The sequence below is a fragment of the Dreissena polymorpha genome, chromosome 2 (genome assembly GCF_020536995.1).
Source record: "Dreissena polymorpha isolate Duluth1 chromosome 2, UMN_Dpol_1.0, whole genome shotgun sequence".
Taxonomy (NCBI): domain Eukaryota; kingdom Metazoa; phylum Mollusca; class Bivalvia; order Myida; family Dreissenidae; genus Dreissena; species Dreissena polymorpha.
In genome coordinates this window covers 82,521,495-82,538,970 of record NC_068356.1, presented here as the reverse complement: position 1 = coordinate 82,538,970, position 17,476 = coordinate 82,521,495, and the positions used below count along the sequence as shown (strand labels likewise).

General features: G+C 35.7%; 2 protein-coding genes across 3 annotated transcripts in view; one reads left to right on the top strand and one right to left on the bottom strand.

The window, feature by feature from the left end:
• LOC127867807 (trichohyalin-like) overlaps window positions 1–17,476 on the bottom strand; it is a 291,013-nt gene that overhangs the window by 167,463 nt on the left and 106,074 nt on the right. The window lies entirely within an intron of this gene.
• On the top strand, window positions 3,626–17,067 carry LOC127869869 (zinc finger protein 391-like). Its single transcript, XM_052412525.1, has 2 exons — window positions 3,626–4,676; window positions 16,778–17,067. Exons 1-2 carry the CDS (start codon window positions 3,626–3,628, stop codon window positions 17,065–17,067), a joined length of 1,341 nt encoding a protein of 446 aa, XP_052268485.1.

Here is a 17,476-nt window from a genome sequence, read left to right as displayed (position 1 = left end):
AGCACCAGTAAGATCATGTTATAAATATTTTGAAAATAGTGTATACATTTAATTCACTATAAAAATAAATAACATACATTAAAAAAGCAAAAATAACAATGGTAAAATTATTGTACCACGTGACTAAGTTATCATCACGTGGTTTGTTATGAAGGCAGGTATTTGGTCCAGCTATGCTGGTTCCAGTCAAATCTTTGCGCGAAGGTTGAGGCCATGCCTGAAATAAGTGTCGTGTTCCTTCAATATCGAACATGTATTCATAAATTTAATAGAATATTAAAATTGATGCAATTGATGATTACATGACATTTGTTTTCGTTATGCGTATAATGTCACGGTTGTGTGACATTCTTGTTTAAGCATAAACATGTGCGATCCATAGGGACCTTGTCTAAAATAATATTTATTTCATGTGCATATTCATTCAAGATTGTATTAATGAATTTCATAAAATAAAATAAAAAATCTGCTGTAAAAACACGGCAAAATTTAACATTATTTCGTCGTTTAATGAATCCAATATGGATAGCCTCGCGTGTGCAAATTTCTTTATTATTTGTATAATTGTATTATTGCTAGCAATATCGATATATCTAGATAAACGCATGCACAAGAACAAACATCGATTACATTTCGAAAGCAAACAAACAAAAATACACATCCATTCACACAGGCAAATATTATCTACAGCACACATTAAACAGGTCATTCGTACATATTTCTCTCCGCCCGTACAAGTTCCAAGCCTCCCATAACCGTTCTTGTACGCCACGTTTTTTTTTGTTTGGTCGCGCTTCACAACTTTTTGTATCTGATTAGCTTGCATATTTGTTTCTTCGTATTTCATGGTGATGAGGATCCAATATTTAAAATAAACCATAATAATGATAATAGCATTATTTTTACAATATGATATTATACAGAGACTTTCTCGACAATGCTTAGCCGAATTGGAAAGTACAGCCCCGATTTCTATATCAGCATACACCTCGCGAAAAGCCTGCCAGAGACCGGTCTCAAAGTCAACCACGAATGTTTTCACTTTTGTCACCTTAAGTAGCGAGTTCACTTTTTGCAACACCAGAAATGATAATACAAATGACAATTAAAATTAACATAAACCATAATTATACTAGCATTAATTTTACAATATGATAGTATTACACTCATAAATTATTGTATTATTATAATAGAAATCATATTGTGGGAACAATATTTTCATTTGTATAAAACACCGACTTACAATAAAATATCTTTATACAAATAAATGAATTTCGTAAACTAATCATTAATTTGTGCATAGATCACTTACGCCACCATATGATCATTAACATTACATTATGAATTGCAATAACAAAATAGATATAGCATATAATTTAGCAATATTTAACTTAGTAAGAACTTAGTTACTAAGTTACTCAGTTTTATTTAACTTTTTTTTTGTTTCTTAACATGACATTATGAATTGCAATAACAAAATGGATATAACATATAAATCAGCAATATTTTACTTTGTAAGAACTGAGTTACTAAGTTACTCAGTTTTATTTAACTTTTTTCCAAATTGTTAAAACTTTTCTGATAGCAAGAAATAAATGATTCAGTACAATGAATTGCAATGTTATTGTAGACAATATTTGATTAACTCAAATTTGACTCAATCAACACTTGTGTTTGCACATGTAAATAATGCCCATTCATACTGCTATGAATGAATGGACAACACCTACATAATATATAGGTGGTACATAAAGTCTCAAAGTGGTACATAAAAGGACTGGTACATAAAAGCACTGGTACATAAGGGGTCAAACATTGAAGTTGTGTACTTTGTTGTCACCACGACCATACAATCGCCACTATCAGACTTTTCATTGAAAGGGACCTTTTCACGTTTTGGTTAATTGACAAAATTAAAAAAGGTTTCCGATTCGCAAATTGTCGTTGTAGTTAGGAAAATGTAATACTCAACATTTACCATGCTCTTAAATATCAATTATACGCATCTTTTGACGGTTTAAAACCCTGAAACTTTTAAAGCGTTGCAACGCGAAACGATTTAATAATTTGGAGAGTTCTGTTGTTGTCGTTAACTTTTGTGACACTACGAGCATTGCTTACATTGTGCATAAAAGACATCACTCATTGTATGAGCACGGACGGCCAAGTGGTCTAAGCGTTAGACTTTTACTCCAAGGGTCAGTTGTTCGAGCCCTGTTGAGGGTTACTTTGTCTGTCTTTAATTTTATTCTTGTTTTGCACTAGAGCGTTTTAGTTCCAATGTTTACATCAATATCAATATAAAGCATTTAATAACAAACTTCAATATCTGCCAACATCTGTGAAAAGGCCCCTTTAATATCAGAGCTGCTTGTGTGTGTTCAAGGTCCCTCGGTACAGAAGGCATTTAAAGTTGTTCTATGGTGACACTGGTGTGCACTTCATCTTCGTTTAAATCCATTTCCTCGTCATTAGTATCATACTGGTGATATCGCATGCGAACGTAATGATCTCGCACAGCTGCGTATTATTTCTCTTCCGTTATCCCTGTGTTTCCGCATCGGATATGATGCCACCGTTTGCAATTGCCACTAGGGACAGCTCTTGAGTTGGAGTAAATTAATCTTACACGGAATACACATGGAGGCGCAGGCATTTTTCGGACCAAGCAATTACAGTGGCATTCTTTACCTTTAATAAGAAATCAATAGTATATATACACTACGTACGCAGTAGGTGTAATAAAATCGAGGCACCTTATTTTTATTTTCATATAGCTTATGCAAATATGAATGGTTTATAAATCCATATTTATTTATTTTATTATTTTTTTAATTTCGGCGGAAGGAAATATCCAATGTGAAAACATACATAATCTCAATATAAAGAAGTGAAACTCCAGCTGCTGGAGCAGTATTGAATTTTCATTAAAACAATTAGTTGGTCCTTTATTTAAGGCAAGTGACCGATTGCCCAAACAGTACAAAACAGCACAATACAAACCAACATAAACACAAAAAATGAATAAAGCTGGGGTCACCGCCTTGGAACGGTCAATGCAGAGCATTGGGGGTTTAAACCTGGTTATAGAGCGCTCAACCTCACACTTGGCCCAGCAATATTCATAAAACATTTAAGTGTAAATAAAATTTAACGTCATAGCATTGTAACTCAAATTAAACAATAATAAAAGGGAATTAAAACGCATTCAATTTAATTACTATTTAATTACTCAATTGCATTGAAGATACAAGAGTAACAGAATTACAACTTTTTGACGAACGATTAAATAAAACTATTAACAATTGTCAACTACATTCCTTCTTTATAGAAAAGATTTGAGAATATAGAATCATATAGTTAATATCTCAGATAAGACCTAAGCGGCGAACGGTTATTTGTAAGTGATGTGATATATGCCTAGGAAATATGTTTCGGAAGAAAAGTAACAACATGCTTGTTATTCATTTTCAGTTGACAGCCCAATCATCTTGCCATCATGCCTGAATTCTCATCCAGTGGTCAACGGCGTCGCGCCTATCAGTGCTATAAATGCTACCATCGGATGGACAAAATGTTCATTGAGGCGTAATACCGCGTTAACAACCATTTACTGAAGGGGCACATGAGTCTACATCAAGTTCCATACCACTGTTGTCTTAGCCTCTTCAGATGTTTCAAACGCGTAGAACTGGAAACGAATGTTCACTGTTTCCGTCGTCATGCACTTGTGCTCCAGGAGAAAAACATCCCTGACAGTCCAGAGTTCCTTGTCAGTAATCCATCTCCGTATCTCATTACTGACCGGGATGTTGCTGTCCTTTCCGCAGAAGAGAGCAAACGCCATTGGCTCTCCATCTCCAAGAAGCCAGACATCTTGTATCAAGCCATACAGTCTGCGCTTCCAGACATGAGTCCAATCAGCAATTTGCCACTGTCTCCTTTCCTACAGCAATCTTCTCCAGCACAACCATCCAAAGTGACTCCGCTTCAGACATTTCAGCATCAACCTGTCACTTTCCTCAACCTCTCAGAATGCATAGGCCCTCTGCAACCACTGATCAATGTCATCGGTACGTCAACAAACTCCCCAGCGCCAGCACCAAATCAACTAACCCTGACCAGCCTCCCACCATCTAACACCGCACAAGCAGAAGCAACTCAAGCCGAAATCAACCAAGAAGATCCTTTGACCACTCTGCCAACCATTGAAGAATGTCGTGCTCTTGCCCCTGAAATAACATCTGACTCCAGCTCTTCATCTGGCTCTTCATCATCTTCATCATCAGCCTCATCCAACTCTCCTGTTAAAAGACACAATGAACTAAGGGCTGTGTTGTCAGACATCAATAACAACTTGAAGCATCTAAACTCAGATATCAACAAACAGTATCGGTTTAATTGTGACTTCACAAGGAGCATGGCAGACCTAACTGACATCCTGAGGAGCCAAAACAGACCCACACAACCAGCAGCTGAGTGTCACCCACCAACATATGATCATCCGGATTCCAGCCACAGCAACACCCATCACCGTCTTGACCATTCTGCAACTGAAACTTCTACCATCCGTTACAACCAGCACCGTGACCGATCTCCTTTGCGCCCCAGAAATCACGACTCAAGGGACAGACATGACAAGGAAAACCACCGCGACAGAATATTCGTGCATCGTGGTATGTATTAGTTGTCTGAAACATTGAAACATTGTCATTTCACTTACAATAAACATTGGTTAACATCTTTTAAAACTTTGCATATTCAGGACTGTATTGTGTAGTGTTTTAAATTGTCTAGTCGATTGTTATTTGAAAAATCTACATTTAGTTTTGACAGTGTGCATTAATGCAAGTTGATTATTTAAATAATTAAAATTGATATTTAAATAATACTTAAGAATAATAATGTTTATTTGTAGAAATTGTTAGTCTAGTCAGTACAATATTTATATTGCGTTGTGTTGTATTTGATAGTTCTTGTGTTTTAAGTAGTAATATAAAGAAGTGAAACTCCAGCTGCTGGAGCAGTATTGAATTTTCATTAAAAACAATTAGTTGGTCCTTTATTTAAGGCAAGTGACCGATTGCCCAAACAGTACAAAACAGCACAATACAGCACAATACAAACCAACATAAACACAAAATATGAATAAAGCTGGGGTCACCGCCTTGGAACGGTCAATGCAAAGCATTGGGGGTTTAAACCTGGTTATAGAGCGCTCAACCTCACACTTGGCTCAGCAATATTCATAATACATTTAAGTGTAAATAAAATTTAACGTCATAGCATTGTAACTCAAATTAAACAATAATAAAAGGGAATGAAAACGCATTCAATTTAATTACTATTTAATTACTCAATTGCATTGAAGATACAAGAGTAACAGAGTTACAACTTTTTGACGAACGATCAAATAAAACTATTAACATTTGTCAACTACATTCCTTCTTTATAGAAAAGATTTGAGAATATAATATCATGGAGTTAATATCTCAGATAATCATCGCGAAAATACAGGAAGAAGCAGCAATAATGGGTGTAAAAATTCCATATTACATAGCTTGGTTGTTTATATGACTGCTAAAAAAAAATAAAAATAATTAAATAAAACAAGAAACGCCTATCAGAGGGAAAATATAAATAAAATGGAACGTTATAAACCCAATCACCTATGCATGTAGATTACAACTTGAAAAGTCGGTCGTATGACGTCACAAAAATCCATAATGACATAATGACGTGAACAAATTCCAGGGGCTACTAATAAACAAGTTTAGGTGATTTAATATTAAGAAGCAAATGAATAAAAATGGTAATTCCATTAAAGCGACATTATTGGAATCAAACAGTATATAGGTGTTTTGACAACTGAAGACAGAAATGATTTGATGTACAATTTGAGTCCAAATATAGTTTACATGCAGATTTGTTCATACGACACAATGACACAATTTTATTCAACAGTGTAAAATGCCTATAATGTAGTATTCATGCAGATTTGTTCATACGACACAATGACACAATTTTATTCAACAGTGAAAAATGCCTATAATATCACTAATGATTCCAAATTTTAAGGGAAGAAAGATACAGTGAATCGAAAACCATTAAAAACGTGTTTTTAAGTACATAAGCATCGTATCCTTTTGATAAAAACAAGTTAATTAAATTGAAAAGTTTGATATGAATATTCGGTTTAACATATTTTAATTTGCGGACACGCTTCAAAACATCTCCGTAAAATGATGGATGGGAGATTCCATTATTTAAATGCCATTTTATAGAAACATTATATTTTGAAATTAAATCACCATACTTAGAGTAAAATCTAGCAAATTTATTTCTTAGGTTATGATACAAAAAGCCTTGTTTTAGCAATTTTTTAGTTAATATTAGATTACGATCATTAAAATCTTTAATACACGAACATGCTCTGGCATAACGTACCAACTGCGAAATGTAAATACCATAGGAAGGTCCTTTAGGGATGTTGCCATCTAAAACCGGAAAATTCACAAGTTCAAAGTTAAAATCGTCCCGTTTGTCGTATAAACTAGTTTTGATCAAATTATTATTAATAGTTTAATGTAAGTCTAAATACGCAGCGTCTGTATTGGATATACACGATCTATTTAAGACTAGTTCTTTTGGGTAGATTTTGTGAATATATTGTTCAAATAATGGATTATCTAAATTAAGTATGTCATCAATGTACCTACTAGTAAGGTTAAAACAATTAATCAAATCTACTTGCTTAGTATTAGATAATTCTAACATAAATTCGCTTTCATAACAATATAAAAAAAGGTCAGCTATAAGTGGCGCACAATTAGTACCCATAGTAACGCCAATAATTTGTTTAAATATTTTACCATTAAATTCAACAAACAAGTTATCCAAAAGAAAAGTAAGTGCTGCACAAAAGTCAAGACCAGTCCAAATGATGTAATTATCTAATATCTGATTAGTAAAAAAAGCTGTTTTAGTGTTTAAAGCTAGATACAAACACTTCTCTCTAGCAAAAGTTTTTTCAATCAAAGAAACAAGTTTGGATTTTATTAAAGCGTGAGGAAGCGTTGTATATAGTGTAGAAAAATCATAAGTACTTACCTGTGACACCTTATAGTTTTTATTTTCAATTTTATCAATAACTTCTAAGGTGTTTTTTATTGACCAAAATAGGTTAATATTACTATTTTCATAAACTTTATTACAAAATTTAGCTATATGATATCTAATAGCACTCAATGCAGATGTAACATACACTGATAATTGTTTGGTGGTACAAGACACTGAATTAGCGATAAAACGACTTTTATATGGCGTCTTATGTAATTTAGGTATCCAGTAAAGTGATGGCAATTTCTTGTCAGTAATATTGACTACTAGTATTACATTTAACTTTATGCATTGGGCAATATGGTCGGTAATAATTTCATTAGGTTGCTTATTGTACTCACAATATGATGTAGTTTGTGAAAGTTCTTGTGAAATAGTTTGAACATAAAACACTCGTCATATTATGATAACATTATTAGCAGCCTTATCAGCAGGAACTAAGACGAATTTAGATTTTAAGTCTTCAAGCAATTTACAGAGATTTTGTTTATTAAATTTAGGTGAATGTGGTAGGGCCAAAGGATGTGTATCATAAAAACATATTTTATTCATGACCATACTAAATACTTTTGTTTTCCAATCATTGAGTGCAGTATTTTCAGCATTTTCCTTTCTGCACCATTTAGTGCAATAATCATGTAAGGATGTTACGATATTCTTAATGCAGTCATCAAAATCAACAGGAATAGGCAGTCTGTACTTAGGGCCTCTGCGTAGCAAATTTCTAAGGTTTTTATTTTGAATGAAATTAAGGTCCCCAGTAATAACATGTCCAACTGGACCATATATATATTAAGAACTAGTACAGTCACATAATGTAGGACAATTTCTTATTACATTTATATCTGTGGAAATAGAATTATAATTAAAAAACGATACTTCTTACAGGTTTACTATATTTGTAGCAAATAAGTGGTGATTCAGTATTGCGGAAATAAGGGCCGACGTACATTTTTATCATTGAATATTTTAGGAAGGTCAATTAAATCAAGACCTTTGTTACAAAACTCGGTCAATGCAAAGCATTGGGGGTTTAAACCTGGTTATAGAGCGCTCAACCTCACACTTGGCCCAGCAATATTCATAATACATTTAAGTGTAAGTAGTAAGACATAACACTGTACAACGTGTTGTACATTGAAATGGATGCTTTAAATCACACTGTACTTGTAAAGTGTTAAACAAATAATCTCTTACAATGTTTTACTGATATTGTAACTGTTAGACAGTTTAAATACAAATGTTCTACTTAATTATTTAAAGGAGGACCTTTAAAATTGAAGGAGGGGTAATATGTCATGCCCTAGATTGTTGATGTAAACATGTGTTTATGTACATGTACATTGTTCATTTGTATCGTTTATGTTTTGCATCTGAATGACAATGTCACTGTTATTTAATGCTTTTATTGGATGCGGTGTGGTGGTTAGAGCTGATAACAGCCGATGCATACCTTTTGCGCTTCTTTATTATTTGTAATATCCTTTTTAAATGTCTCATTGTATTAGCGTCTGTTAATATGGCAGCCATTTTGGATAAACAGGAAGTTGATTTCCTGATGCTGACATAAGTGCATTCTGGGTAGTTTACACTGACTACAGTATTTTTGATAGTTTCCGGGACAGTTTAGGCATATGAAATAATTTGTTAAATACTCATAATCAACCAAAATTATCTAATAACAAGGTAATAGTCGTCTTTATAAATGATTTATTTATTTATTTTATATGTATTTGACTATTGTTTAATTGTAAAATCGTCAGAAATATCATTTTAAGACGAGTCATGTTAACCGTGTCAAGAACGCTCAAATTTCATTGTGCGCTCTTGCGCGCTTTACTGAGCGTTGTTTGTGCGCTTTTTGCGCACTTTTCATATGTGCGCTTTTATTTTTATATTGCACAATGCTATGCGTGCGCTTCTGCTGGACAGTATAAAAGGCACTGAAAATTGTCATTCGAGGACTCTGAACTTTGTTTTCCTAGGTGTGAGACCTATTTTATTTATCTTATATAAGCATTTTAAATACAGTTTTCAATAAGACTAGCTATCAAAATTGAGACTGAATTTTATAAATTGCATTTATCATCTTTTTAGGACATTATAAAACAAAGTGTGCAAATACTTTATATGATACATGTAAATTTCTGTATTGTTATTATATAAATGTCTAAGAAATAATCTGTGTGTTAAGAAATATATTTATTGAAAGTTTTTATTAATTTATTTGTTATGAATGAATAAATTTTGGAAATGTTTTGAAATCTTGAGTTTATATTTTTGACAATTTAAAATCAACTGAATAGGCAAAATGTTATTCTTAGTTTACTGCTTATCTGAGTCCATTTTAGTTCTATGTTAAACTTGAACAAAAGCTTCAAGTTTGGAAAAGTTGAAGAAAGTAATAAATCACAGCTACGCTTGGCTCGTGACATTATTTTTATGATTATAGATAACAGTGTACAAATTGTTAATAAGTGCATGTTTAACTGCTTTCTAAACTGTATATTATGAAGTGCTAGGGCATTAAACTGCTGTATGATAAACTCAATAAACCAATTGAGTTTATTTAAAAAAATTGACTTTATTTTTATTTTATTTTGGCGAGACTTTTAAAAGAAAAAAAAAAACTTTTTAGGAAACAGCTTTATTTACAATTTTCAATTTGGACACAGTCTATAACAGAGGGAGTAATCACGTGATATTCAAGATGGCGACGACCATACCGAGACAGTTATTTTTCGCCGTTTTATACCCTTTATTACTTCTGTTTATTGTTTAAATGACGCTCACTTCCCAGCAACATCAGTAAAAAGGTGATTAGCGTTTATTTCGTATTTAAATTCGCTTTACATCTCGACTTTACTCGTTGCAAATTTTCTTAGATTTCTTAATCTCCATCCTGGTAAGGGACTGCTGTTTTGTCTGTGACAAAAGCCTGTGAAACTAAAGTACCTGTAACCTGGTAAGGGACTGCTGTTTTGTCTGTGACAAAGCTCCTGTGAAACTAAAGTACCTGTAGCCTGGTAAGGGACTGCTGTTTTGTCTATTACAAAGCTCCTGTGTAACTATAGTACCTGTAGCCTGGTAAGGGACTGCTGTTTTGTCTGTGACAAAGATCCTGTGAAACTATAGTACCTGTAACCTGGTAAGGGACTGCTGTTTTGTCTGTGACAAAGTTCCTGTGGAACTATGTTATCTGTAACCTGATAAGGGACTGCTGTTTTGTCTTTCACAAAGCTCATTTGAAACTATAGTACCTGTAACATGGTAAGGGACTGCTGTTTTGTCTGTGACAAAGATCCTGTGAAACTATAGTACCTGTGGCCTAGTAAGGGACAGCTGTTTTGTCTGTGACAAAGCTCCTGTGAAACTATAGTACCTGTTACCTGGTAAGGGACTGCTGTTTTGTCTGTCACAAAGCTCCTGTGAAACTTAAGTACCTGTAACCTGATAAGGGACTGCTGTTTTGTCTGTGACAAAACTCCTGTGTAACTATAGTACCCGTAACATTGTAAGGGACTGCTGTTTTGTCTGTGACAAAGATCCTGTGAAACTATAGAACCTGTAGCCTAGTAAGGAACTGCTGTATTGTCTGTCACAAAGCTCCTGTGAAACTATAGTACCTGTAACCTAACCTGGTAAGGGACTGCTGTTTTGTCAGTCACAAAGCTCCTGTGAAACTATACTACCTGTAGAATAGTAAGGGACTGCTGTTTTGTCTGTCACAAAGCTCCTGTGAAACTATAGTACCTGTAACTTGGTAAGAGACTGCTGTTTTGTCCGTCACAAAGCTCCTGTGAAACTAGGTTACCTGTAACCTGATAAGGGACTGCTGTTTTGTCTGTGACAAAGCTCCTGTGACACTATAGTACCTGTAGCCTAGTTCGGGACTGCTGTTTTGTCTGTGACAAAGCTCCTGTGAATCTATAGTACCTGTAGCCTAGTAAAGGACTGCTGTTTTGTCCATCACAAAGCTCCTGTGAAACTATAGTACCTGTAACCTGATAAGGGACTGCTGTTTTGTCAGTGACAAAGCTCCTGTGTAACTATAGTACCTGTAGCCTAGTAAGGGACTGCTGTTTTGTCTTTGACAAAGCTCCTGTAAAACATTAGAACCTGTAATCTGGTAAGGGACGGCTGTTTTGTCTGACAAAAGCTCCTGGTAAACTCTAGTCCCTGTAACCTAGTAAGGGACTGCTCATTTGTCTGTGACAAAGCTCCTGTGAAACTTTTGAACCTGTAACATGGTAAGGGACTGCTGTATTGTTTATGACAAAGCTCCTGTGAAACTAAAATACCTGTAACCTGGTAAGGGAGTGCTTTTTTGTTTGTGACAAAGCTCCTGTTAAACTTTAGTACCAGTAACCTGGTAAGGGACTGCTGTTTGTTCTGTGACAAAGCTCCAGTGAAACTGTTACTTGTAACCTGGTAAGGGACGGCTGTATTGTTTATGACAAAGCTCCTGTAAAACTATAGTACCTGTAACCTGTACCTGTAACCTGGTAAGGGACTGCTGTTTTGTCTGTGAAAAAGCTCCAGTAAAACTGTTACCTGTAACCTGATAAGGGACTGCTGTTTTGTCTGTGACAAAGCTCCTGTGAAATTTAAGTACCTGTAACCTGATAAGGGACTGCTGTTTTGTCTGTGACAACGCTCCTGTGAAATTTAAGTACCTGTAACCTGGTAAGGGACTGCTGTTTTGTCTGTGACAAAGCTTCTGTGGAACTATGTTACCTGTACATAATGAAGCCATGTTAAGTAGATACGTTTCACATCACATTTCACATTTATAGTACCAGTTGTATTATCCAGTATGATGCACCGATTTTTAGCAGAACATGAGCACAACATGATCATGGTGAGGTAGTGTGATCAATTGTTGTCTGTCTGTTGTATTTTAAACATGAAGCTTGCTCAGAAAAATTGTTCTTATTATGTCTCAGCCAAGTTTGAACAAAGTTTCTGTCAATTGAAAAACATGGATTTCGGGGGACAGGGCAGTTTTCCTTGTATGGTTACTATGAAACCGTGTGAATACTCTAGAACTCACATCTTCGTCCCTGTATGTCCCATCTTCAAGAAACTTTGAAAACTTTTGTTCTTATGATTATATCAGCCTAGTGTGAAAATGGTTGCATAATTTTATTCAAAACATTTGTTCTCTTAATATCTCAGCTTAGCCCAAAATGGTTCTGAGAAAAAGCAAGGTCTCAAGCCACAAACAATGCAAAAGCTGCAAAGAACAGTTTCTCTTTTGGTTCTCAGGTGAGCAAGCTCATGTCTGTTTATGAATGATGTGTTGATCCATCTATAACAACAATTAATAACGTCCACAGGAACAAATAACCAGCCTCAATATAGTGCCTTTCTTGCTGTCATTATTCATGTCGGAGGCCTCACTTCTGTGAACTCTGTGACAAATCGTTCCGTCAGGCGGGACAGCTGAAGTATCACATGTGAATCCATCTCGGGAAAAGCCTTACCAGTGTCAGTGGTGCGACAGTTCCTTCAGGAATAGCTCCGGGCTAATCACTCGTCAACGGACCCATACAGGTGTGTGTTTGTGTACTTGCCAGAGGATCTTAAGGCACTATATTGACTATATTGATGATCAAATGAATGAGCCTCACTCTGAAAAAACGGGGTTGAATGGAGTCCACACTGGCTAATCAGTGATGGCAGTTTCCGCTTTTAAAGAATTCTTTGTTTGAAGAAAGTCTCTTCTTAACAAAAATCCAGTCTAGGTGGGAATTTTTGTCCGTAATAAGCCTGTGAGGACTGCACAGGCTAATCTGGGATGACACTATATGCATATGCATTAAGCCCCTTTTTCCTATAGTGCGCTTCAAATATTGCAAGTATTGTGGAGTCATTCGGTTATTGTTCAGTGGTCATTATTCACTCCCAATTGCCCATCAAATACTTTGTAAATATATTGAGACCTCAGAGCAAATGGTAATATCGTAAAAGTGCTATTGAGACCTAAGGACGAATTGTGAAGACTCAGAAAACAATTACTTGTTTTATTTGATACTGAAAGCGTGTATCTGTCCCTGATGGCAGATTATACTTCAATATCTCATCAGTCATCACACCTTTATAGGTGATAGATCTCATTGCTCTGCTAGTATTAATAATAGGTTGTTGTGGACTGTTTGCTTGTTAATTGAGATGAGCTGGGATGATATGCCAGGTTTGTTGACTCACTTTAATGAAGTTTGTTTAAAGCTATGTTTATTACATCAGATTTTTGCCTGGCTTTATGCCTTGTTGCCAGTGTTTGTAATATCAGCAGGGGGGGGCATTTTTTCTGTGATTAATTATTATTAACCATTATTAATGTATAGTGTTTGTGTATTCTAGTATTTGAGCTATAATAATATTTTTTTTGTGACAATAATAATACAATGAGAGCCATGGGCCCTAAGGCGCTCACCTGAGACCCAAAGGAACTAAACCAGAGCTCCAGATAAGAGGCGTATCTGCGTATATACGCATTGAAAAACATACAAAAACGCATTAAAAATCGACCCACTGCGTAACAAAACGCAAAACAATTCTTGGTTCGTATTTTAAATCGATTAAAGTGCGTAACAGGTTTAACCAAAAATCAAGTTGACTTTGTAAGTTTACCGTTGAATCAAAAGTAAGTGAATCAAAATAATTTTGTAATAAAAATGGCGGTCCATAATGTTTGTGGATAAGAAAAAGGGACGTTTTAAGCGACCAGCGGCTTCTATGGGAATATTTTTAAAGAAAGTCTTGTCATATCGTCATTTAAAATCATTCTGTTTGCATTTAATAATATATATAACCAATAATAATATTTGTAGGTTTAATACACCATTTACTATGTCAGATTTCTATGGAAAATACCCATAAATATTCCTTAATTCTCTTTATGGCTGAAACAAAAGAGTAAAATACGCTTTTACAATAATATCAGGGGATGAAATACCCTTTAGACCAAATCCTTATCTGGAGCTCTGAACTAAACTATTCTGGGAAGGTGGAGTTCAAAATAACAAGGGCTGTTTGTAAAACATGCATGCCCCCCTATATGGGCTATAAGTTGTAGTAGCAGCCATAGTGTGAATACGTTTTTTGTCACTGTGAATGGTGGTGGTGGTGGTGGTGGTAGTGGTGGTGGTGGTGGTGGTGGTGGTGGCAGAAGAAATAGTAGTAGTAGTAGTAGTAGTAGTAGTAGTAGTAGTAGTAGTAGTAATAGAGTAGTAGTAGTAGTAGGTTGTGGTGGTGTTAGCAGAAGAAATAGTAGTAGTAGTAGTAGTAGTAGTAGTAGTAGTAGTAGTAGTAGTAGTAGTAGTAGTAGTAGTAGTAGTAGAGCAGTAGTAGAAATAGTAGTAGTAGTAGTAGTAGTAGTAGTAGTAGTAGTAGTAGTAGTAGTAGAGCAGTAGTAGTAGAAGTAGTAGTAGTAGTAGTAGTAGTAGTAGCAGTAGAAGTAGTAGTAGTAGTAGTAGTAGTAGTAGTAGTAGTAGTAGTAGTAGTAGTAGTAGAAGTAGAAGTAGTAGTAGTAGAAGCAGCAGCAGCAGCAGCTGCAGCAGCAGCAGTAGTAGTAGCAGTAGTAGTAGTAGTAGTAGTAGTAGTAGTAGTAGTAGTAGTAGTAGTAGTATGCATTACAAAAATGCAGTTAGCCTTACATTTGGTAAAATTTAAATATATTACAAGGGAGGCAAATCTGTAACAATAAATTTAAACTTATTGCATTTGTTTCCCCTGTAGTGTATTACCCCCCCCTGTCCTGCTTATATTTATATTAATTAACAAAATTAAACATTAACACAATATTTAACATACAAAATATACAAAAAATCTCATATTCTGATAATATTTTCACTGATTCACTGTATTTTACTAAAAGGATGATGTTTCATTGGACTGATACTTATAGATTTAGGATTACAGACCAGTTGCTTCAGTAATATTGTTCAGAGTGTGCCCTGTTGGCCGCGTATGCATTCTTAAATTATCATTCAAATGAAAGTTTTCACAAAATAGGCAAAAACGAATAAACATGCAAAGTTCAACTAGCTCCTGCGGCCATGTTCTTTGACGAATCAAATTTCTTTGAACAACTTTTTCAGGGGAGCCTTCAAAGGTCATCCCTGTGAAATTTTTTGAAAATCTGATGAGCGGTTTCTGACAAGAAGATTTTTTAAGGTTTTTACCATATATGGTCATGGCGGCCATCTAGGTTATGTGATCAATTTTTTTTTAACAATTCTTTTGTACCATGACCTAGGGATGCTCCACATGAAATTTAGTTGAAATTGGCTCAATGGTTTAGTAGAAGAAGATGTTTACAAATTGTTTACAGACAGACAGACAGACGGCCGGACGCCGGACGGTGAGTGATCACAATAGCTCACCCCGAGCTATCGCTCAGGTGAGCTAAAAAAGGGTAACGAAAAATAATTGGGTCCCCACTAGAATATTTCAATTATCAATGATTGCTTGAATATGTGATTTTGATGAAAAATCTGAAAGACAGTAAATGCTAGCCATTTTTTCTCAGTAACTATTCGTCATTATATATTCTCCCTTTAAAACATTAGTTTTGAAATGAGGTAATGTGCTTTAATTTTGTGCATAGGTAGCATAGATGCTGCCATAGCTTGAAATTAGCTTTTGGGGCCAATCAGTTTAAGGTTACTGTTATAATGCCCCCCTTCGAAGAAGAGGGGGTATATTGTTTTGCACATGTCGGTCGGTTGGTCAGTCAGTCCACCAGATGGTTTCCGGATGATAACTCAAGAACACTAAGGCCTAGGATCATGATACTTTATAGGTACATTGATCATGACTGGCAGATGACCCCTATTGATTTTCAGGTCACTAGGTCAAAGGTCACAGTGACTCGAAATGGTAAAATGGTTTCCGGATAACTCAAGAATGCTTAGGCCTAGGATCATGAAACTTCATAGGTACATTGATCATGACTGGCAGATGACCCCTATTGATTTTCAGGTCACTAGGTCAAAGGTCAAGGTCACAGTGACTCGAAATAGTAAACTGGTTTCCAGATGATAACTCAAGAATGCTTACGCCTAGGATCATGAAACTTCATAGGTTCATTGATCATGACTGGCAGATGACCCCTATTGATTTTCAGGTCACTAGGTCAAAGGACAAGGTCACAGTGACTCGAAACAGTAAAATGGTTTCCGGATGATAACTCAAGAATGCTTATGCCTAGGATCGTGAAACTTCATAGGTTCATTGATAATGACTGGCAGATGACCCCTATTGATTTTCAGGTCACTAGGTCAACGGTCAAGGTGACAGTGACTCGAAATAGTAAAATGGTTTCCAAATGATAACTCAAGAATGCTTACGCCTAGGATCATGAAACTTCATATGTACATTGATCATGTCTGGCAGATGACCCCTATTGATTTTCAGGTATGACGGACTGACCGACCGACGGACGTGCAAAACAATATACCCCCTCTTCTTCAAAGGGGGGCATTAAAACACAATTAAACAAGAATGTGTCATCAAAGATAATCTTGTGCAGACCACACAGGCTAATTTGGGACAACACTTTACGCCCATGCTTTTAACCCAGTTTTCCCAGAGCCAGCCTCAAATAGAAAATAACCTAAAAAAAACCTCCATACTTTCACTTCCCATTCAGGTGAGAAGCCATTTTCTTGCGAGTTCTGTTCGGGTTCCTTCTCCACCTTCACCAGCCTGAAGACCCACCGGGTCACGCACTCAGGTAAGATGCTGTTTGAGTGCCCTGTGTGTGGACGTGAGTTCAACCGCAGAAACAACCTCAACATCCACATCAAGAGGCATGAGAAGAACCGCAAGTTTTCCTGTCCGGTCTGTAGCCATGGTTTCGTCATGCGGGCTCACGTTCTTAAGCATTTACGTCTGGTGCATCATATCAAGAGAAGTGGATCACTGGAGAGGTACAAGTAGCTCTTTGACAATTTGCAGAGCAAGGCTGGTGTTGGTGTCAAGCGCGAGGGTGGTGTTGGTGTTAAAAACAATCCAATCGATGAGGGTGGTGTAGGCGTTAAAAACAACGCAATAAATGTGGGTGGTGTTGGTGTTAAAAACAATGCGATGAATGGTCAGGCTGTTGAACATGACATTTTACAGAATAAGAGCTGTACTGGGCAATTATCCTGTAAAAGTGATGGAATGGATGGTTCCAGTACTGGACATGATATTTTATAGTATAATAAACAAACTGGAAAATTAGAGGATAAAAGAGATGAAATGGATGATGTGAGTATTGAACATCTGGTAAATCTTGAGAATTATTCTGAGTTAGTAGACAGTAAAGGTGATGCAATGGATAGATCGTATACGGAACAAGATGAGA